Source organism: Takifugu rubripes, chromosome 21 (assembly GCF_901000725.2).
Source record: "Takifugu rubripes chromosome 21, fTakRub1.2, whole genome shotgun sequence".
Lineage (NCBI taxonomy): Eukaryota > Metazoa > Chordata > Actinopteri > Tetraodontiformes > Tetraodontidae > Takifugu > Takifugu rubripes.
In genome coordinates this window covers 9905534-9927491 of record NC_042305.1, presented here as the reverse complement: position 1 = coordinate 9927491, position 21958 = coordinate 9905534, and the positions used below count along the sequence as shown (strand labels likewise).

The 21958-nt window shown below is 48.5% G+C and overlaps 4 protein-coding genes across 9 annotated transcripts; 2 read left to right on the top strand and 2 right to left on the bottom strand.

Moving 5' to 3' along the window:
• The first annotated feature begins 901 nt into the window (after positions 1 to 901).
• On the top strand, positions 902 to 6007 carry ptar1 (protein prenyltransferase alpha subunit repeat containing 1). Its single transcript, XM_003974754.3, has 7 exons — positions 902 to 1027; positions 1865 to 2034; positions 2237 to 2303; positions 2387 to 2491; positions 2607 to 2850; positions 2930 to 3279; positions 3384 to 6007. Exons 1-7 carry the CDS (start codon positions 942 to 944, stop codon positions 3745 to 3747), a joined length of 1386 nt encoding a protein of 461 aa, XP_003974803.1. The 5' UTR covers positions 902 to 941; the 3' UTR covers positions 3748 to 6007.
• Positions 6008 to 6868: 861 nt separating this feature from the next.
• Positions 6869 to 11701, top strand: ccdc92 (coiled-coil domain containing 92). Of its 6 annotated transcripts, none has more exons than XM_029829798.1 (6): positions 7095 to 7293; positions 7928 to 8015; positions 8294 to 8511; positions 8849 to 9008; positions 9226 to 9267; positions 9908 to 11701. In XM_029829798.1, exons 4-6 carry the CDS (start codon positions 8873 to 8875, stop codon positions 10717 to 10719), a joined length of 990 nt encoding a protein of 329 aa, XP_029685658.1. In that variant the 5' UTR covers positions 7095 to 7293; positions 7928 to 8015; positions 8294 to 8511; positions 8849 to 8872; the 3' UTR covers positions 10720 to 11701. The 6 variants fall into 6 exon arrangements, with proteins under 6 accessions (XP_029685655.1, XP_029685658.1, XP_029685656.1 ...); XM_029829796.1 differs by having other exon boundaries at positions 8294 to 8568; XM_011615491.2 differs by lacking the exon at positions 8294 to 8511.
• Positions 11702 to 11833: 132 nt separating this feature from the next.
• Positions 11834 to 14315, bottom strand: chmp7 (charged multivesicular body protein 7). Its single transcript, XM_011615489.2, has 10 exons — positions 13788 to 14315; positions 13545 to 13716; positions 13246 to 13431; positions 13040 to 13173; positions 12918 to 12966; positions 12730 to 12849; positions 12571 to 12669; positions 12449 to 12506; positions 12161 to 12364; positions 11834 to 12082 (listed from the first exon to the last, which is right to left on the bottom strand). Exons 1-10 carry the CDS (start codon positions 14039 to 14041, stop codon positions 12069 to 12071), a joined length of 1290 nt encoding a protein of 429 aa, XP_011613791.2. The 5' UTR covers positions 14042 to 14315; the 3' UTR covers positions 11834 to 12068.
• Positions 14316 to 15279: 964 nt separating this feature from the next.
• Positions 15280 to 18333, bottom strand: lgi3 (leucine-rich repeat LGI family, member 3). Its single transcript, NM_001078620.2, is given in 9 exon segments — positions 15280 to 16016; positions 16127 to 16217; positions 16297 to 16461; positions 16544 to 16713; positions 16803 to 16874; positions 16977 to 17048; positions 17119 to 17190; positions 17527 to 17598; positions 18080 to 18333. Coding segments are annotated over 9 exon segments (1632 nt in total). The 5' UTR covers positions 18268 to 18333; the 3' UTR covers positions 15280 to 15286.
• Positions 18334 to 21958: the final 3625 nt, after the last annotated feature.

Here is a 21958-nt window from a genome sequence, read left to right as displayed (position 1 = left end):
TACAGTTATTTTATAAATGTAACATTTTTGTTTTATTTTTATTGTGGCTTTCATTGATTACAGTGCTGGAAGGCAGCAGGTCAGAATGGTCCTGGACTGTTTCCGGCCAGCAAACACTCCCCCACACTAGCATAACACAGTTTTTCCACAGATGCTCTCCGTCTCTTATGTAACTTTGTTTGAAATCGAAATTTCAGACATTGTTGGGATTCAGGTGGAGGAGAAAAGAAAAAGAGATTTGTACTAATCATATTGGCATATTTTATTGTCGTAGGCACCAGATCATCTTCATCTCATCTGCAGTGAACAGCTTTCTGTAAGCAGTTATGTTTTCATATTTACATTAAGAGTATGTAATTTACACTGAGTAAAAATATTAAGTTGCGTCTACTTCCGACTACTCTATCTTCTCTTTGGCCAGATTCACTAGCAGCAAAAGAACTTGCAGAAATGGTTATAATACGCCACCTTGTGGTAGATTTGTTCCCATTTAATACTTGGGTTGATGTAAAAACATGAAGAATGCCATTACTACTGTCATTGTTGTTTGTTTGTTTTTTAATTTGCCAATTTCTTTTATCTGCTTTAAAAATGGGATATCCAGACGAAAATATTTTCGTTTTTTTAGTTAGTTCTGTTCAATAAAGCCAAACTAGAGATAGAGTTTCTCAGAAAAGCGAAATCGGTTCAGCAGACTCTCAACTAACATGAAATAAATGCTTGTAAATATTTGACAGTATGAAACAGAAACAGAAACTAAAACCTCTGGAGAGTACATATGATAATAACGCAGTCTAAACATATATAAAACCAAATTTGCAATAATTTAGAAATAGTCGAGATTGATATGGTCTCCCCGGGCTTCCGTAGTGTCTATTTGTTTTATTTTTGTATTTATTCGACCGGAAACAGTTTTGTCCACGTGACACCAGTGTCCAAAGATGGCGGAGTCGGAGGAGGAAGTGGACGTGCTTGTCCAGAGAGTTGTCAAAGACATCAGTAACGCTTTCAAGAGGAACCCCAACATGTAAGCCACATTTATCCTTGTTAGGAAGTCGAACGCAGCGCTGCGGTGCCGTCACGCCCGGCGGAGGGTGTCTTCAGCGGCCGGAACCAGCCCGTTATCCACCCGGGCTCGGTCTATTACCTGGGACAAGAGCGCTGTGGGGACACTTCGGTGCTGGATGCTCATAATGTCGGTCTGAGAGCCACAGTGTGGATGCGCATGTCATTTTACATACGTGGTTTGAACAGGGTTCTGTTTGGCTTGTTATCCTTAATTGTTCTCGGTTTGGTCGTAACGACTTTAAGAACCACATTCTGTCATAGTGCCATTGCTGGTAACCGGTGTAGTGAAATTAGTCAGGATTCATGAAATTCAGCATGTACTTATAAGGCTTTTGCTAATAATTGGTCTTTTTTATTAACACATGTTGACATACGTGTTTAGATTATCATCTTTAGTCCCAGCCATCACTAAACTTTTGGCTGACTACAAGGTTCATTTAAATGTGACATTTTAAGGATTGATCATCAAAAGTCTGTTTATTTATTTGATAGAATCCTTTGGATTGGATCCAATCTGACTTTTCCAACCTGACAACCAGATCATCTCTGCCGTAAACCTATTCGGTTGTGACAAGTCACACTTTCATTCTATAATCTCTAGTAAAATGCAGCTATCTGCTAATATTTATGATGCTGATGGAAAGAATCTTATAGAAGTTTGCATTAGCAGCCTGTTTATTCAATCCAATCACAGCTTTGCATCCCTGTCTGAGGTTTATTAGCATCCAGAGGCCTCTTCAATGACTTCATTGATGGCAAAACCCAGATTTAAAGAGATGCGAATTTGTTTCCTCAGTGATGAGATTGGAGTGATTCCGTGTCCAGAGGCCCGATACAACCGCAGTCCCATTGTGTTGGTGGAGAACAAACTGGGTGTGGAGAGCTGGTGCATCAAGTTCCTGCTGCCGTACGTCCACAACAAACTGCTGCTCTACCGTCAGCGCAAACACTGGCTGGACAGGGAAGGTGAGCCTTTCAGAGACGAGACGCAGAAAAATGTATCGATCTAAGGTGCATCGGTTATTGATTTTATGTGTTTTACCTTCACATTTATCCTTCAAGAATGTTTCATTGGTGTCAACTTTGATAACAGCAGAATGAGTGTTCCATCGTAAATACTTAACATCCAGGCACCAAATGATGTCATGTTTTGATTTTGGCTTTACAGCTTTAGTTGACATCACCTCCACTCTGTTGCTGCTTAATCCTGATTTCACCACCGCCTGGAATGTCAGGTACGGATGATCACAGCACTTTCTGCATATTCTTCATCACTGTCCACTCTGCTGATGTTTGGGATGTTACCATGTTGTGACAGGAAGGAGCTGCTGCAGTGTGGAGCTCTTGTACCAGAGAAGGATCTTTATTTGGGAAAACTGGCTCTTACCAAGTTTCCGAAGAGCCCAGAGACGTGGATCCACCGGTAAAACTCCCACTGAAGTGTGTTCAGTAACTGTCTGATACTCTGCTTAGAGGTAAAGTGCTTAGTTGTGGCTCTGCAGGTTAAAACTAACGCGATGGTGGTTGTGTCGCTGCAGACGCTGGGTGCTTCAGCAGGTCTTGCAGCGGTTCTCAGCGGCAGCCTGTAGGAGCCAGCAGCAGCACGGTGAAATGGAGTCGTCAGAGCTGCAGAGGAGCCCGATGCTCAGTGACCAGCTGACCCGGACGCTTCACGAGGAGATGAAGGTCTGCTGTGACGCCGCCTGCCGTTATCCCAGCAACTACAATGCTTGGTCCCATCGCATCTGGGTACTGCAGCATATGGCCAGGGGCAACATCAAGGTCTGCTCACGTGGGGGGTGTAAAACAAATGTGGCGTTTAGCGACAGAAGCATAAGACTTTTTATTTTTTTCCTTTTAGTTTTTCCACGATGAGCTGTCCTCCATGCGTGTCTGGGTGTCCATGCACGTCTCTGACCACAGCGGCTTCCACTATAGACAGTTTCTTCTCAAAGAGCTCATGACCGAGCTCTCCCAGGCCCCAACCTCCTCTTACGCCTCCCAGAACCGCCCGAGCACAGCCCCCAGCAGCAGCCCCCCCCACCCCAGTCACACAGAAGCTAACGGAGAGCTGACGGGAGCAGAGGCGTCCGGCGATGAGGAGAGGCAGCTCAATTCCGCCACAGTCCTTCAGCTCTTCCACCAGGAGCTGGAGCTGTGCTCAGATCTGATTCAGTCATTTCCAGGACATGAGACGCTCTGGAGCCACAGGTGAGTCCAACCATCAGGGAAAATGTTTGGAGCAAACAGGTGACCATATTTTTACAAGTTACAGTATTAAATCACTCCTGGCTCTCTCCCCCCCCCCCCCCCAGGCGACACGTCTTCTATCTCTGGCACCTTTGGAGGAGGGACCTTGAGCATCACTGCAGCTGTAATGGAGATGCTGAGGCCGTTTACGCCAGCAGTGACTCAGACCTGCAGGCGGTCGGCCTTCAAAGCCACGTAAACGGACAGCCAGGCGCCGACGAAGCTATGGAGGTGGAAGGGACGTCCCTACCAGACCCACATGACAGCAAACGGCTGAAGAGGGGTGTGCCCCTGCCTGATCCTCCCTCCCTGACCTCCGAGTACGGCTTTGTGAGCGGCGTCCTGGACAGCTGCTGTAACCACGAGCAGAAACGCTTCGCAGCTGCGTACAAGAAGTGGATAGACACTGTCGTTAATCAAGCGCGCTGAGAGCAGCTCGGCCCAACCACAACACTATTTCTCGGTAAAGTTGCCTTTAGATGCAGGGTTAGAATCCGCTCACCCACCTGTAGTGCTGACTTTAACTTCAGATGCAGTAACCACTGTAGACATCAGTTGGGGGTGGGGGTGGAAGGGGGTCTCTGCTCTGGACTTCCATCTGGATTTCCACAATATTCATCTGAGCCAGAAAGCTGAAACCAGGTCGCACGGGCTCGGTACCACACCAGGAGTGTGTTCGTGTGTCTGCAGAGGTGAGCAGCACAGACGCAGCACAGACAAAATGGCCAAACGGATTAAAAATCAGAATTTATGGCCACATGGAAGTTTTTTGTTTTTTTTTCTTCTGTCAGTTAAAAATCCAAGTAAATCCTCAAAGGTGAGCTTGATTAACATTTAACTGTGAAAACATGGGATATTGATCAAGTAACATATAATTCAAAATTGATTTGTTCGGGTGATTTATGACTAAACTTTAATTTACTCAGTTTAATGGTCAGATCAAAACTGGAAGAAGCGAGATGACGCATTCTGGTCTCTGCAGGTTTCAAGCACAAACTGACTTTTTGTTTTCGAGAATATTTCCCTCATTTTCTTCATGCTGCTCATTTGTGTCTCCTGATTTTACTGGTTAATGAGCTCGGTGCATCACAACTATGTAGCTCGGTCACAGTAGCTGGCCGCAGATAGCCGAGAATTGTTCGCTCGAAAACTGTTGTTAAAAGGTTATATAAAGCTAACTTGCAAGTCTTAACCTCACACCAACTTGCAGTATAAAGCATATAAGTGTAGAACTATTAGCTTTATGACTTTAGTGTTACTGAAGGGTGAGTGTGGGGGCCGACCGTTCATTCACTGGTGCTACGTGTTGCCGCCAATACAGCTACTCCTGTTACAGCACGTGACAACTGAACAGCACTTTGGACTATTTCATGACGACACCGCCCACGTTGGGGGCGCTATAACTTAACAGTATGGCCCTTTTTTTCTAATGTTGTATTTTGCACCAGGCCTAAATGATGACATCACTACCTTGTTTAAACACCAAAAGGTCAATTTTTTTCTTTTTCTTTAAGAAGTAATTTATGGCCTCACCTTTATCATGATGTGTTCACAGAATTGATCTCACAACGTTAAACTTGATTATTTATGCTTTGTTCTCTCTGGTTTCACGTGTAATTTGGATGAGGCGCCGTTGTGACATTTAAAGTCAATGAGTACGAAGTCGGATGGTTTGTTGAGGAGTCTGATTTGCACTTTGAATGAGATCCACATTTATCGGCAGTCTCACTTTTGTTTTTAGCTGCAGAAATGAACGCATGTGCCAGCCCGGCGTGGCTCAGTTTGACTCGGCACGGCACTGCGCACTAACTTTGATTCGGGTTAAGGTGAGCAAGAGATCCACAGATGCTTTAGGTGGTCTACAGGAGAGTTCTGCTGGAGTTTGGAAGCTCTCCCAGCTGCAAGACCTCCACTGGACATTATTTCCTTAAACCACCATCAATTATTTGATAGCTGGCGGAAGAACTATCCTCATCAAACTCGACTTGTTCCGTGACTTTACCATCTTTCTCTACTGTAAAGGCTCTGACCCGCCTCAACTTAAACTTGGGGTCTTGGTGCGTCCCTGCTGGTGCTGTTTCCTGCAGCGGTGCTAAATAGCAGATACGGGAGCCTCAACAGGCGGAGACCTGTGGTGTTTTTTGGAAATAAGGTCCAGTGGAAGAGGTGGGGGCTTTCGTTTCAGTGGAGAGTTGTTTGGTAAATGGTGGATTCGGACCGGTTCAAGGGGGTTCCAGCTCTATGTTCTCATGTGCTTCCTTCCAACCGGAGCAATGTTGTACAGTATTTGGCTTCTCGTAGGACCGTTGTCGTGGAGACGCTCTCACCTCACCGTACACGGGCAGAGAGAATCTCATATCTTGCGTTTTTTTGAGCCATGAATACTTTTGGTATGTTTGTGAAGATTGGTTGCATATCTGCTGGGGGGGGGGGGATTATTTAACATTGCAGATGTAGAATTTGGAACACCAGACTATCTATGCAGAAATGCTCTTTTTTAAGGTTCAACAAGCTTTTAAAACCAGTAATGTAGCTTCTGTTCTAATTTATTCTTCAGTTTAGTGGGTCCATGAATAATCCCTAACGTGTTGTTTTTTTTTCTATTTATTTAGAGGGTTTAAATCTTTTATTTCTCTTTCCTGTGTTTTGTCATCTGCTTATTAAGGAAATAAAGTTTAACTGGGATAAATGTAATTGTGCGTTTTTTCCTTTCCCCCCTTACAAACTAACTGCGGACTTTAATATGAGTCTTACTTAATTAGTCAGGTGAGCAGGATCGAGCCAAAAGAAACCAGACCATAATAACCCCAGAGGTGCTGACCCGAGGACTTACCGGTACAGATGCTTCTGTGTTCGGGCTGATCTACCTGCTCCTCCACAGATTTTAGCCTCAGGAACTCCACAAACTTCCCGAGTTCTGCATCCTGTTACTGTCACTAAGCTTTTTAAAGCAGACCGTACCTACTGATCATTTATTCGCCAAAGGATCGAGACCACAGCAGAAGTGAATTTTCCTGGCAGCCAGAATTACCATAATAAAGATGAAGGTTTTTGGCAGTACACTGTCTGTTTATGGAACACGGCCGCTGTAAATCCTCGGCTGTAAAATTGTCCTGAAAACGCGGAACTGGAAGCGACTACAGTTTTGTTTGAGCTCACTTCAACGTTCAGGTGACATCATGCAAAGTTCTGTTGGCTGGACAACAGTTACAAATTAGTTACAGCTATATAGAGATGTGTTCTTTGTTCACCACAGGCACTAAAGAGTGTTTAATCCACATAGAATTACTACAAACTATTTTCCTCTAGTATTACACAACAGCTGTATAATAGTAGAAGGGCCATTGATCTAAATTTGACAATTTAAACTGTAAAAAATTACTGTCTTTATTAGTTTATACGGTTAAAATGTTTACGGACTTCCACAGAGAGCAAGATATTAATGTCTGATTTTTTTTTTCTTCGATTTTCATTGTCTTGTGGAAGAATCTCTTGTGTAACGTTCGGTATCTGTCGCTAGGTGGCAGTGACGCGCTTTCCCGTCTGTGTGACGGAATCTGTTGCTATGGTGACGACGCTGCCTGGCGACTCGGTCCGAGCACAAACGAACCGGAGGGTGCAGCAGCTTCAGCGTTCCATCTCAAACACGGTTTGTGACTCTGCTCTACGTCCTTTTGGCCTTCATTTCGGTGCGATGTTTGGTGGCACGGACAGAAACGAACGTCTTTAAAACCACGTCGGCCGGTCCCGTCCCGCTTTCCCATGATGCACCGCTTTATTTTGTGTATCTCCGGGAGATGATGGGAAAGTGACACAGGCGCCCTCCTCCCCTCTCACCCCAGCGAGACGAATCCCCTGGCTGACAGCATCACCGACATGCCCCGCACGGCACAGCGCACTTAACCGGTGTAGCCCGACTGTCCCGCGACAGTTCACGGTCAATTCACATCACAGTCGGCATATTTTAGCCCTAAGGTAAGGACTCCTCGAGGTAAGGTGCCGCCGCCGCCGCACCGTTAGCCGCTTGGTTAGCTTAGCGTCATTAAAGCGTCATACATACTTCCCCTGCATGGGGGTTATTTCATTCAAACCTTATGAGCGCAGAATCTGCTGAAACGGGTGTATTTCGAGGCGGTTCAGTCGTCGCATCGGCAAAGTTTTAAATTGCTTATTATCATCATATGTGGCCCGATTTTGCTAAACTGCGTCTTTGTTGAAATAAAATCGTCCTGCTAATTCAACACACGCCGAATTTAGCGGTTCGTGACTGACAAAACAGAGAATCTCTCGTCACTCAAAGATTGGTATAGTTGTGGCTGTTCTGAGGAGGAGATTGGGCTTTTCGGCTGGTTTTAAAGGCACTTTGGCAGCCGGAGCTAGCTTGGCTGCGCCTCCTGAAACTGGACAGCTCCTCCTCGGGTGTAATATTAACCGCAGAGACGAGCTCTGTGGCGGCACCGAACTCATAAATCAGCCCACCAGTAACAAATGTGAAGGTTAAACTCATGTTTTATACACCAGAAGTGGGTATGAGGGGAGCGGTCTGGCCCGGACGGTCGTCGTCCGTGTTCGGCTCTTTTGTGTGAAGTAGCTGCTCTCCGCATTGCAGGTGCTGAAACTCTAAATGTTCTTGAAAGTTCGTGTCCGTCCACTTTAAAACGACTGGGTCCCGTGGCATCGTTGTTGTTCTACATCAGGTAACTTTACGAACCTTCAGAATTCAGATCTTCAGACCCGCTCCATAAACCCGCCTCAGAACCTTCCAATGGAAGTCAGAATCCCTCAGAATGCTCTTGTAACTCTAAAACCCAGAACCACCGTGAAATGGTGGCGCCGGCGCTGTGTTTGTTGATGCTCCTCGGCTAATGTTTCATGCTGCTGCTGCAGTTCATTGATTATTGATGTCTCTGCTGGCCAAAAGCTTTCAGAGGCTTTCTGGGTTTTGGGAAATCACTGGACATCCGTCTCCATCCAGATAAACGACTGTGAATTCTGCCGTTGGAGCGTTTGTCACGTTCATCCTGGCTTGTTGGATGTGGCCCAGCTGTGGCAGCTATTCTCGGAACATCTGGGAGTTTACAGGAAGGACTCCACATCACTCATCAATAATCCACCACCTCTCCGCCTCTCCTGACATCACCGGCTTTGATTGTTGGTCCGGCTCCACCAAATCGCACAAGCCAGCCGCTGAAAGTGTGTCGACTAATGTAGCCGTGACAGATTTATTATTTATGTCTGCGAGCTGATGATGTAAGTTCCTGGATGTTTTATTGAAGCCCCCAAATGAGGGGGCTTTTTTTCCCCCCAGCTTTCAAACGGATCAATGAGACTGGAGGAGATGGATCAACGCAAATGTTTTGCGATTCTGGAGGCCAAAGTGTCCGGTGTCATACCACACCCAGTGTCACCATGGCAACCACTATTGATCCTATTTTGCTATGTTATAGACTCTGACAGGAAAACTCTAGATGGATGAGATTTTGATTCATCCACCAACTAAAGAACACCACGTCGCTCTTTGTGCCTTCAGGTTCCAAAACTGGTGACCGCCAACATGGCGTCGGCGAACGTAACGCTGGAGAATCAGCTGCAGAGCGCTCAGAAGAACCTGCTCTTCCTGCAGCAGGACCACGCCAACACGCTGAAGGGGCTGCACGCAGAGATCCGCAGGTTACAGCAGCAGTGCACAGGTGAGCGCACGCTCCCTCCAGAGCTGCTGAGCTCAGCGTTTCATCCAGGACACAAGACCTGGTTTCCTGATGTGACGCTGACACTAACACTGAACTTGCATTAATCCTGTTAAAATCCTCCAGCTGATGGGAAGCACCATCCCGATTTCTCTAAACGCGGATCGGCGCTGCTGTAGTCACATGAGACATTAACACTCTTCTTCTGCTGTTTCCATAGACCTGACGTACGAGTTGACCATGAGAAGCTCTGATCCTTCGGGTAAGCCTGCCTTCTTCACCGTACTCGTTAGCCTTTAGCAGTGGCACACATAAACAAGCACCCTGGGGCCCGGCCTCCTTTTTTGAGGCAAACCCACAAATCTGTTGAACTGTGAGACTCTGTTGCACCTCAGAGCTCCCATTGTCCTTTCCCACCCGCCCCTCCCCCCCACACGGCCGTGACTGTGCTCTAGTTCACTGTCCGGCAGGCCGGCTGGTTTCCTGGATCTGACGTGCAGCTGCCAGACCAGCAGCGCCAGTACCTCCTGTCAGAGACACGATGGTGTCAGATATCTAAAATTGGAGTGCTCCGAAATAAGATTATCTGTGCTAATGCACAGCTGGTTTAATGCAGCACTGCTCAGCTGCTGCAGCTATTTTTAAAAGAAAGAAACACCTTCATCATTGTGTGAAGGAGACCTTTATGACGAAGACCTATAGTGGTGTGGCAGGGTGGCGAAGGTCAGTGAAGATCACTGCTGTAATGTGATCAGGCCACACGTTGCAGATGAGCCTCCCGCAGCATCCGCGTTCATCCCAGCATCGTTTTTAGCTCCTCCTCTCTCGGCTCCTAGGAAGTAAAAAGGTCCACGATGAGCACAGAGAACATTTGTTCACATTTGTTATTCTGTTGTTTTTAGATGGAAGTGAAGCCCGATGCCGGGAGCTGCAGAGGAGGTGTGAGGAGCTGGAAGCGGAACTGAAGAAGAAAGAAGAAGAAAACACGGAGCTCCTCAGGGACCTGGAGCAGAAGAACGCCATGATCTCCGTCCTGGAGAACACTATAAAGGAGCGGGAGAAGAAGTACCTGGAGGAGCTGAAGATGAAGAGCCACAAGTTGACTGTTCTGTCCGGCGAGCTAGAACAGCGAGCTAGCACGATAGCGTATCTTACCTCGCAGCTGCACGCCACAAAGAAGAAGCTGCTGGCAGGCAGCTCCTCGGAGGCCAGCCCAAACGTCAGTCCCATCACCTCCTACAAGCCCTCGCCACCCCCGGACAAAGACAGGCAACCGGACACGCCTCGGCGCCGCATGAAGAAGAGCCTTTCCCAGCCACTCCACCCGGAGCTGACAGAGGTTTATCGGGTCGGCCCGGACGGTCGGCGGGTGGTCCTGCGGGAGACTGTTGAGGCCATGCCGGACCCCACGCCTTTCCTACAGGCGGGCAGAGAGTCGCCGGAGCTGCAGGTCGTCAGAGAGCGACCGGCTGTTATCCCCCCCATCACCTCGGAGCGCTCCCCTATTCCTCCCCTGGGTGGCGTGCAGAGCCCTCGCCACAGCCCCGCCCGGGACCGCCAGTACAGGGCCCACGTGGGCGTAGCACATCGCATTACTCACGGCGCCCACCCTCCGGTGGCCCCGCCTCAGGCAGAACTGGAAACACTGGCGGTGGACCAGGTCAGCGAGGAGAAGGTTGTGAGGAAGCGTTCAGGAACTGATCGGACAGTGTAACACCTGTGCACGCTCTAACCCCGCCCCTGGAAGGCCATACTGTAACCACGCCCCTCCGGGAGGTCACACTGTAACCCCGCCCCCTGGGAGGTCACGCTGTAACCCCGCCCCCTGGGAGGTCACGCTTAGTCTGGGATTTAACCTGCAGTTTAATCGATCACGCAAATATTGCTAAACTGAACTGCTTTAAGTTTTAACGCGATGATTAAGAGCGCACAATAGCTGTTACGTTTCAAGTCACTTTAGGACATTTGTGGCTGCAGCATTTTCCACAGCAGACGGATCCTGGAGGGACGAGGCGCCGCTGAGGCGCTGCTGCGTCACTGCTGCGTCACTGCTGCGTCGCTTTTATGCTGCAACATCAACAGACTTGGTTTGGTCCGAAAGACTTTTTTCATGACGGAGGCTGACGTAATGCATGCCAAATATTGTCCCACCTTTACTTCTGTCTTGGTGAAAACAACAGCCCCCCCCCACCTAATACCTGCGTCGGTGCCTGTCTGACCTGCTGCGTAGTCACGTATCCGCTCACAGCTGCATTCAGTAGTCACACTAATAACCTGAATGTTTAATCTCAGCATATAGCAGGAACCGTGCGCCGTCATGTTCACTCGCTCTCTTGAATGTGATGTCACGTCCTTCTGTTGGCGAGCAGCCGTAAATACAGTCCAAACCTGAGGAGGAAGGCGAGCTGGAGTAACGTTCACTGATCTTTGTGATTATGGCTGGTACTTTATAAAGGCTGAACATTTGTATCCAGTTTTTTAAGTTATTGTTTAATAGAATACACCCCAGATTATCACTGCAGTCCCAGAATATATTCAACACATCTGACCTTCACTATATCACCAGTTAATCTGTTCAATAAAACCACGATGCTTTGTCACGATCTGTTCTTACCCGAAGAGCCTGTAGTTCGATCATTTGACTACTGCGGGTTCTTGTTGTCTGTGATTGATGGATAAAAGGGGTGGAAATGGAACACGAGTATATCGCTGATGTTTCTTTCTTTTAGAACAGCGACCCCTGGTGGTCGGAATTTGGAATATTCCTGACTGCTGCTCAAAGTTGCACCAAATATCACAAAAGTGGTTTTCATGGATTGAACAAAGCCCACTGCTGATTTGTATTTTATTTGTCAAGCTTTTAGTTAAACTGACTTTAAGGTAGACTTGTCGGGTCATCAGACGATGTTTTGGCATCACGTTCCACATCAACAGTTGAAAAGGCCACTTAACAATTAAAGGATATTTAAGGACATCATCAATTTGGCGACGCAGTTTAAATGATTAAAACTGTTCCTGATGTGGAGCAGCAAAGTGCAGATAAGGATTTTTAAAGTGCAGGCGTCACTGCTGCCAGTCTGAACAGAGAAAAGAATGAATTATTAGAAATTGTCTCTTTCTGGCCTGACAGTACAGAAAGGTCTGAATCCACCGACCTGCGTCTGTCACAGATAACTGCTTCAGCTGCTCACAAATGCCAATAGGACCATGAGGGGCATCAGGGAGAGAATCCAGCAGCCCAGTACCCCCGGGGTGTTTCACCGCCCCCGAAGGAACTTCAGGTAACAATGAGATGGAATCTGGCTTTGTTTCATCCAACAAGAGCTTCAGTTCCTCCTCCAGCTCGTCCATATCTCCCTCTGCAACAATCCACACATTCAATGAGCCCTCCACACAGACGGGGCAGCGTCACCCCAAGGACCATCCCACTGTCACGCTCATACCTGCGCCGGCTACACCGCGAGATAAGGTCTGGTTCACGTCATCTTGGGCGTCGCACAGCTGAAAAAGATCACGAAACGTCAGATCCCGATCAACACAAATCCGAGTCAGAAGAAAAGGGCACCTCTTGGATTTGATCCACGAGGTTCTCGGCTCGCTCCACAGTCACGTCCTTGAGGGAGAGCTTCAGCGCCGACACCCCGGCCTGATAGGCCTGAATGACCTGCGGGTTCAGAACACTTTAACGGCAGCTCTTGGTGGATCGCTCAGCTTCACCTCTCACCATCTTGTCGGTCTGTGATTGAGCGATTCTGTCCAGGATTTCTCTGATGGACTCCACCTTGGCCAACAGGTTCTCAGCTCTCTTCTCCACCCGTTTCCGGCCTCTTAAACACCTCAGCGCCTGTTGGCGACAGCGCTCAGAGTCACCGCTGGCCCAGTCCTGGGCTGTTCGACACCTGTTATCAGTACCTGTGACTTCTTGCCTTCCCTCAGCAGCATCTTCGCTTCTTCTTTGCATCTGACAACAGTCAAATATCAGCAACGGCCATCAGGGTGGAAACATCAGCGCCCCCTGTGACAACACAACCTACTTGTGGGCGTCCAGCTCCAGTCTCTCCACTCGCTCTCCCAGCAGCTTCTCGCTGCGCTGCAGCTGGTAGATGCCGACGTCCACGTCGCTGACAGGGGACACTCGGTCCTGCCCGTGCTGGCAGAACTTGACAACCTGTTTCAGAACAGAGGTCATCAGGTCCCCGCCACAGCAGCTCGCTCTGCCCTGACCCGCGGTGGAGGGTACCTTCTCGCCGTCGTGCAGGGAGACCGTCACCTGCTTGTCTCTCTGCAGCTGCAGCAGCGCCATGCACAGCGTGCTCTCGTCTGCACAGACACCAGAACAGACGGAGGAGAGTTCTGCAAACGACAGGACCGACGAGCCGCCCAGGTCACTGCTGCGGTACGCCCCCAGAACCTCTGCCGCTTTCTCCTGAAACACGCACACCCCCTCTGAAGATGCAAATCCAGAATGGTTCGTGACTGAGGCGAATATATATGGCAGAACCCTGGTGAACCGGGCTCCACCGCATCACTCCAACAAACCTTCACCAGTTCGATAACGACAAAAGGCTCCTCGGGAGGAACCCGGCTGCCTCCCAACAGAGTGGAGAAGGTCCATTTGAGAGGTTTGACCAGCAGCAGTCCGACACCCCAGGACAGCCAGCCACAGTCCACACTGGCTGCGAACTCGGATTCCTTCTGGATCTTCCCACATCTGACACAAGACACACGGTTAACATTAGCGGGCGGCCGTAGCAGCAGTGGCCGGCTGACAGTCACAGATACCTGGCCAAGGACTGGAGGACAGTGGGCAGACCCAGCGGTGATTTTTCTTTCCTCCGGAAGATCATGTTGAGCTCCTGCAGGCTGACGTACACGGAGCCGCGCTGCCTGCAGCTCTTGAGGACCAGGGCCGTCCAGAAGGCCATTTTACTGTCCCAGTCTGTCGTGTTGACATCTCGGTTCTCCTTGAAAGCGGAGAACATGAACTCCATCCGCTCGTCATCGTCCCATTCCGGGGTGAGAGTGGCCAGAGACATGTTTCAAACCCAACCGAGAACAGCTAAATCACCTGCTAGCTGCTGTAGACACAGTCTGGCTAATATCAGACAGCTAAGAGCGAGTTCGGTTACAAGCCGACACTGGAGTCAAACTTTCAGCTAAGCTGTCTAATACTGAAATGGAAGACACATATCAAGCGGATCGGCCATATAAACAAACAATTCGCTTTAATTTCTTCATTATGTCCAAAGTCAGGGTAACGCGAGCTCTCGCTTCCTACATAAACAACATTGAGTAACTTCGTTTTATACATCACAACGGCGCGAAAAGGCGGTGCCGAGAGCCGTCGCAAGTAACGCCACAGACACTCCGGTGTAAAAATTAAACGCTTTCAGAGTGGCGTTAAAGAGCGTACTACGGTATTAGCTGATATCCATTTGACCTAGAACCATCGAGAAAAGCAAAATCATTTGTTACGCTTTTATTTATGTATTTATTGCGTTTATTTATACAGATAATATCATGAAGCATTCTCAAGAGGACATGCTTGTGACAACATGCAATAGTGTGTTATTTGTTGCATTAAAACTCCTTTTTGTTGCTGGAAAATTAGATCCTTCCCCCACCCCCTTATGTACAATGTCATTAATTCAAATTTTAATCTTCTATCAGAAAATATACACCATAGTGAAAACATTAAAAAATAGACTGCATGTTAAAAACAATTGCCAATCCATCACATCACCCTTCTTGAAAGTTTTCCTGTGAATAATTAAAGAAATTCAGATATTATTATTTTCATTTCCCACTTTATAAGGAGAAGATAGTGCATACATCAAAATACAAACATAATAGTAAGAACTGGGTTTGTTGTTTTATATACGACCAAACCCAAAACAGACCGTAACAACAGTGAAAACGTTCAAGTATTGCTGTGTAATTGTTGTTCACTTTACTGTCATTGCATCACATGTGAAATTATTACCTTGGTAAATTCTACCAAAACCTTCACAGTTTCACAGTCACCTTATAACCCAATCCCGTGAGTGGCCCAGTAAACACACGTGCATGTTTTCACAAGTGCAGGAAACAAACGTTATAAAAATTGATGCCTGTTAGGAGAAGCGATGTCGTGCTAACGCAACACTAATAGTTTCATGTTCATTCACACATTAAAATAGTGCATAAAAGTAGATTAGTGATTATTTTCCTCCGGTGAAACTTTGATTAAACCGTCTGTATTTGGCACGCGTTCATAAATGCTCCTTTAAAAGCCATCTTGTCTACTTGGCGCTGAGGTCCACCAGCAGGTGTTGGTAGGCCAGTGTGTTGCCCTTGAAGCTGGCAGCCAGCAGGATGTCCTTATCGTCCACCGACAGCAGGCTGAACGCCCGCGGCGCCCTCATGTTCAGCTCCTGGAAGGGTTGAAAACGCTGTGTCAGGTCGTCCCACAGATACACTCTGGAGAAGGAATAGTCGCTCCCCAGAATCAGGTACTGGCGCAGGCCAACGCTGAAGGGGAACACCGCCATGGACCCACGGGACGGGAGAGTCTGGATCTCCACAAACTGCTGCCCTTCCCAGCGGAGGATCTTGGAGTCTCCGATAAAACGGGTGAGGCAGACGTAAAGAACTTTCCTCACCCAGAAGTGTTTGACCATCTGCACGTCAGCCAGATCTGTGATCTGGGACCAGAAGACAAACTGTTTCTGGCTCCGGTTCCACTGGTAAACCGCCGGTGGCTGGGAGGCGCTGGAGAGGATGAGGTGAGGCTTCCCGCCCACCTCCAGGAACTCCACGTGGATGTCGCGGTACCACGGGTGGAGGGACTGGTGGGAGTAGAAGCCATTGCTGTTCCAGCGATAAATGCTGGTGGAACCGGCCTTGGAGCTGTCGGCCACCACAAAGTACCACTCTTCATCCAGCTGGAAGGTGTCCACAAAGTTGGGCTTCCTCACGCGGGAAGTGTCGATGTCCTGGATCTTCACGAAACGCTGCGGGGCCTCCTCCCACCTGAGACAACAGAGGGTTTACCTGTCCAACACTTTCAGAAATACGCCCTTAAACCCATAAACATCCGAGTTCTGTCCCGTTTTTATGGCTATTCTGATTAAAACACTGACTTGTAGATGTGAGATCCACCAAAAAGCTGAGCCACGATCATGTAGAGGCCGCTGTTGATGACCGCCGGTTTGCAGTAGACGGCTGAACGTGCTGAAAAAGTTCCACAGGAAGTTTGAACAGATTCATTTTGAAACCACTTCGCAGCGGAACGTTCCTGGTCTCCACTTACAGGTGATGTTGTGGAACCTCCTGAAGACCAGCTCCACGTGATCCCAAACATACACGGCGCAGAATCCCGAATCGGGCTGAGCGAAGGTCACAAACTGGTCGTCGTTGAACTCGTACGACTCCACGGAGACCGAGTGGAACGGGAACGTCTGGTAAACAGCAAAGTCTGCGGAGAGAACAAACCGAGCCGAGCCTCAGGATTCTGCTGGAACGCCAGCTTCAGCGTTCTAAAGATGCGGAGAGGAAACCTGCGGTGATGCAGTTGAAGTCTCGGGGCACAAGGTCACGGATTCGTCGTCCCTGGAACTCAAACGGACTGGCGCAGTAAACAGTTGGAACGGAGGCGTTGGTCTTCTCCATCCAGTCCACCAACCACTTGATTTTACAATCACAGTGGAACGAGTTCCCACGCAGATCGCTGAGCAGCGGAACAGAGAGCACATGAGTTTATACCCCCAGCCCTCCACCTGGACCCAGAGAACCTCCTCCTGGAGTCCACACACTTACAGGTCTGTGAGGATGTCCAGATGTTTGAAGAGTTCTCTGGGCAGCTGCTGCAGGTTGTTGTTTGAGAGCGATCTGGAAAAAGAACGTTGTGAGTTCCTCAAAACTGCATGAAAAAAACATGGGTGTGGGGGGGGGGGGGGGGGGGGGGGGGGGGGCAGACTCTGGTGTACGTACAGGTGCGTCAGGGATTTGAGTCCCCTGAAGGTGAACTTGGAAAGAGCCTGAATGTCGTTGTTTTCGATGAACCTGCGGAGAAAAAGATCCACTTAACTCGTATTTAAGCAGAAAGTGGCCCAGACACTGATGAGGCACTCACAGGTACTGCAGGTGAGACAGGCCAGTGAACGCATCGTCAGAGATGGCTGTGAAGGTGTTGGAGTTCAAGAGCCTGAGAGAGGGAAATGGGGGGGGGGGGGGGGGGGGGGGGGGGGCAGACAGACAGGCAGACAGACAGGCAGGCAGACAGACAGACAGAGGGAAATTTAAAAATATATATATATATATAAAAAACTGTGCTGCTGATGAAAAACACAAAGGATTTATTGGAGCAGATAAACAAGTCTTTGTCCTGTGAGAACAGTTCACCATGTCACTGATACACACACACACACAATAGAACAGACGGATGAATGGGTATAGAAAACAGTAAATTGTGACACGCGCGCGTGCTTGTGTGTGTGTGTGTGTGTGTGTGAGAGAGAGAGAGAGAGAGTGTGAGACTCACAGGAACTGCAGCAGGTGGAGGTGTGAGAACGCCCCCTCTGGAATGGTGCTGAAGGCGACGTTCACCATCGTCCTGTTGGCACAAACATCATAAATTGATTGTTGGACCTGCCTGACGTCGATAAAGAACAAACACAACTTCATAAAACGTCATCTGATGCTGAGGCGAAGCGACAAAGAGGTAAAAAAAATAATAATGTGCTTACTATTCTCAGAGTTAGTGATTTAAAAAATAACGCCTTTTCGATTAAAACATTTATTTTAAATGTTAACTCTGTCGGAAGGACCTAGACGTTCTTGTTCTTGAGTAAAAAAACTCTAAAGCTGCACAAGGATCAGCAGAAGATTCCTCTTTTTAGATTTCAGGAGTTCCTGTTATCTCTCAGAGGAGTTCCTGCCTGGAGCTCCACAGGTTAGTGCTGCAGTGGAGGAACCTCATTATGTAAGTCGAGGGGACATCAGCAGGGACATGTTCTCCGGGGTTCCTGCATCATCCCATAATAGATGCTGACATCAGCGCTGCAGCCACACAGAGAAATGCCTGAGGGACTCACAGAGAGATGATTCCAGGGGGAAAGTTCCTGGGAATGGCCTTGGTGTCCACACAGAAGGCGCTGTCTTTGGTGCAAGAGCAGGTGGCAGGACAGCGGGGAGTCTTCGGGGCCCTCGACCCCCCCACCAGGCTGAGGCACAGCGCCGACAGGCAGATGAGACCCAAACGTCCTCGTCCAAGCTCCGGCATCGTTGGCGTTCCTCTGCAGGATGACGAGCTCCTCTGCAAAGGCTACACTGACAGGGAATTATTTACTCCAGCTGGGAGGAGGGGGGGGGGGAGGGGAGGGGGGACATGGGGGGGCGAAGAAAGCAAGGGCAGAAGCTCGCACTTGGGGGGGTGGGTGTTCAGATGACATCACACAGTCACCGACTGCAGATCATTAACACGAGTTCCCATCATGCACTGCGCTCAAAATCATTTATTAAATAATCTTCAGGATCAATTCGGCTGCACTACATCCCATGACCACCGGGTGGCGCTGTGAGGCCTATATAGCCTGATGCATTGACTTATTTATTTCAGTATCGTGGCGTTTTCTGATGAAAGTTCATGATTATTAGGATAAGAGGGTTATTTCTTCCTTTTAATGAGGATGAGAACAAAGGAGATAGTTTTTTTCATTTTGGCATTTGGTTCCTGTGTCTTTAAACAAGTTCGCTTCTAGTGTTTTTGGCGCGACTTGAACAACATTGTTTGTGAACAACATCTGCCTGTCATCTTTGATCGTGTCTTTAATGTACGACACATAATGTGTTGCCGCAGATGAGTTTTTTCCATTATTGTTTCTTGCGTGGAACCTCAGTCGGTGTTTCCACCGGCAGGGGGCGCTAACCGCCGCAGGTTCCGGTCCCTCTGCACAGTTGGCAGCGGTGCAGCTTCAGTACCAGCCGTCACCAGCCTTACAGCACAAACACACACTTGTCACAGACCGAAGACACAGAAAGCTCAGTGATTCCTGTTTATTCCACCTTAAAATAAACCCCAAAAGATTTCCTCCATGTTTTCGCCACGCTCTGTCTGTTTCCTGCAGCTATTTTTCTGCTTTACTTCCTTTTGTTTTGCGTGTGTGTGTGTGTGTGGGTGTGTGTGTGTGTGTGTGTGTGTGTGTGGTGTTTAATGCCTCAGCTTACTCCACCCAGATCCAGACCTCCGGTGGGAACCAGGATAATTGTATGGCACAGAGAGCAGAGCCTGCAGCAGCAGCAGCTGAAGCTGGAATCTCTTCCTCGTGTGAGGTCGAGGAACCAAAGAGGCTGCTGGGAATTATCCACGGAATTCTGTCAAAACAAGCAGCAAATCACAGGGTGGATTTTTAAAGACTGTTTTGACAAAAGCGCTGCGTCGCATAAACAGTGATCGTTTCGAGAATGAAGGATTTCACCTTCGCAGATTTATTTTATTCAGGATTAATGGTTCCTCCACAAGAGCCAGTCTTCCTATTTTTCCTACTCCCTGACAACGAAATGTCCCTCATTCCTCTCAAGGTTCCACGTGGAACCTGTGTTAACTGAGTTTATGGAAAGAAAATAAAACACTTCCAAACAGAAAACATCCCCTAATGTTCTTGTGACTTTTGAATATTGTTCTTGATGGAACCCAAAGACAAAAAGTTCTGCTCACCGTGGGCTCACAACAGAACTTAGAAGATAAAACAGTGTTTAACTGAATCGGTTTCACCTCTACTAGAAACTCTTTATCTGTTTACCATCACCCATCAAAAGGGTTCCTGGTAGAACCTAAAGAGCTCAAGACACCAAAGACCAGAAGCAGGTTTTAATAAGCTCCTTTTCTAAGGGCGGATCAGATTTTATCGGCAGTGTGGATCAGCCCTTCGTCATAAACGTGTTTATCATGTCGGACTGAAACCAGCTGAAATGTTTCTTCCTGCGTCTCGTTCTCGGCTTTGCAGGATGTTTAGAACAAAAAGAAAAGTTCAGATCTTCCCAGCTGCTCACAAGGTGCTCAGACATGTTCCTGCACGCTGCGTCTTCACGCAGAGACCTGAACATGTTTGTAAGCCCCGCCCACTGAAGGCAGAAGAAGAAGAAAAACAAGGAGGAGGAGGAAGAGGAGGTCATCATGAGGCTGACAGATGTCCTTCATGATTGAGGAGCCAATAACCTCAAAAAGGTCAACGTTTGTGTCAACAGGAAGTGCGTAAACATGTCATGTGGTGTCACAAACATGCTGACATTTACGCTGCTTAAGCCCATAAAACCTGAAACTTCCCGTGTTTATGCTTTGATTCATACGTACTTTGATCCAAACCAGCTGACGCGAGGACGGGGACCCCCGGGGACCCTCAGACCTCTTCCAGGATCGATGGGAGCTGACCTGTTCCAATCGATGGGTCATAAATCTGAACATCAGACGAAGCCAGGCGTTAGATACGTGCCTGAAATGTCGTCGTCCCCCCCCCCCACCTCCACCTCTATGGTCCATCAGGATGAAGGCAGAAAACACCTTTATGGGCTGTTTGTCTCATTTGGATGAGTTTTGGATCTTAACTTTCAGTTGGGACAATGTGGAGAAGCACCTGAACCTGTCTGCCCCGCGGCCACGGAGGGACAGGTGATCCGCCTCCTGGGACGTGCTGATGGAATGTGCGTGCAGGTATCTGCTGCCTGCGGGGGGGCTGCGGAGAAAGGTGGATGCAGCCGTGATAAAAGCTGTGACAGGCCCAGATTATATGTCTGAGCCTGGAGGAGGCGTCGCCGCTCGTTCCCGTCCCGAAGAAAGTTGATCCAGTGGGAAAGAGGCGGGGCCACGTGCCCGAAGGCGTCGCTTTTTGTAACACACACCTCGTCGGGGCAGGCAGACACGCACTCACACACACGCACAGAGCACCAAACACGCCGAGGTGTCTCATTTACCTGACCACACCTGAGCCCGCAGACGCCACCGCGGCAACGGTGGAAAAAACAACTCAAAACTGAAATATGGCGGATTTTAGTTCAGGATTCAAGGTTAAAGCCACACAAAGCATCAAACCACCCGGTTAATGCTGTGAACAAAGTGGATTTAAACCTGTAAAAGAACAAATGGGCTCTTTGGATGATTGACATGTGGATGACGTCATGTTCCTATCTTTAACAAAGGTCGTTTTCCTCTCACCGTGTTTGTGACGTCATCGCGCTTGTTATCGCGGCCAATTATGAAACCACGTGGGTTGTTGTTTAACGTGAGTCAACCATAAACGAGGTTGTTGATAACCACAATCTGTTATAAACCCGATTAGAGGAGGTAACCGAGTCATCCAAATGATGCTGATGCAGAGCCACAAATCAAAACTTTATTGCAAAACCTCATCATGGTCCTCCAGGCAACACCAGGACCAGGACCGGGACCAGGACCAGGATTCTGGAAAGACTGTGGAGACCGTCCTGACTGTAACAGTTTTGTTCCAGGGTTCTGGTGTGAAGTCCTTCTGTCTTCTGCAGAAACTCATTTTTCTGTCAGTCTTGTGATGCGGAGCGGTGACTGATGGGCCCTGACCCCCCACGTTCACCCTGTCCCAGCCCCCCCCCCCCCCAGAGCAGGCGAGGGCCCGTCACATCAGAGGGTCCCTGGTCCAGACGTAAACAACCAGACGTGCCGACGCGTCTGCCTGAGATCCAGAAGATCTCCAGGTTTTCATCATCTCCACGGAACAAAACAGCCAAACATTCAGCGGTGATGCGGGTGTGTGTGTGTGTGTGTGTGTGTGTGTGGGGGGGGGGGGGGCGACACAGACAGCCTATTTAGCTCAGTTGCAGGTTTGTTGTTATTTGGAACCTTTAGGCTGCTGTTTTGGTCTTGACGGCGGGTTTAAGGTGGATTTTAAAGGATTTTAAAGTCTGCTCTTCTTTTCCACCACCTGTCACCCACTTTGTTATTT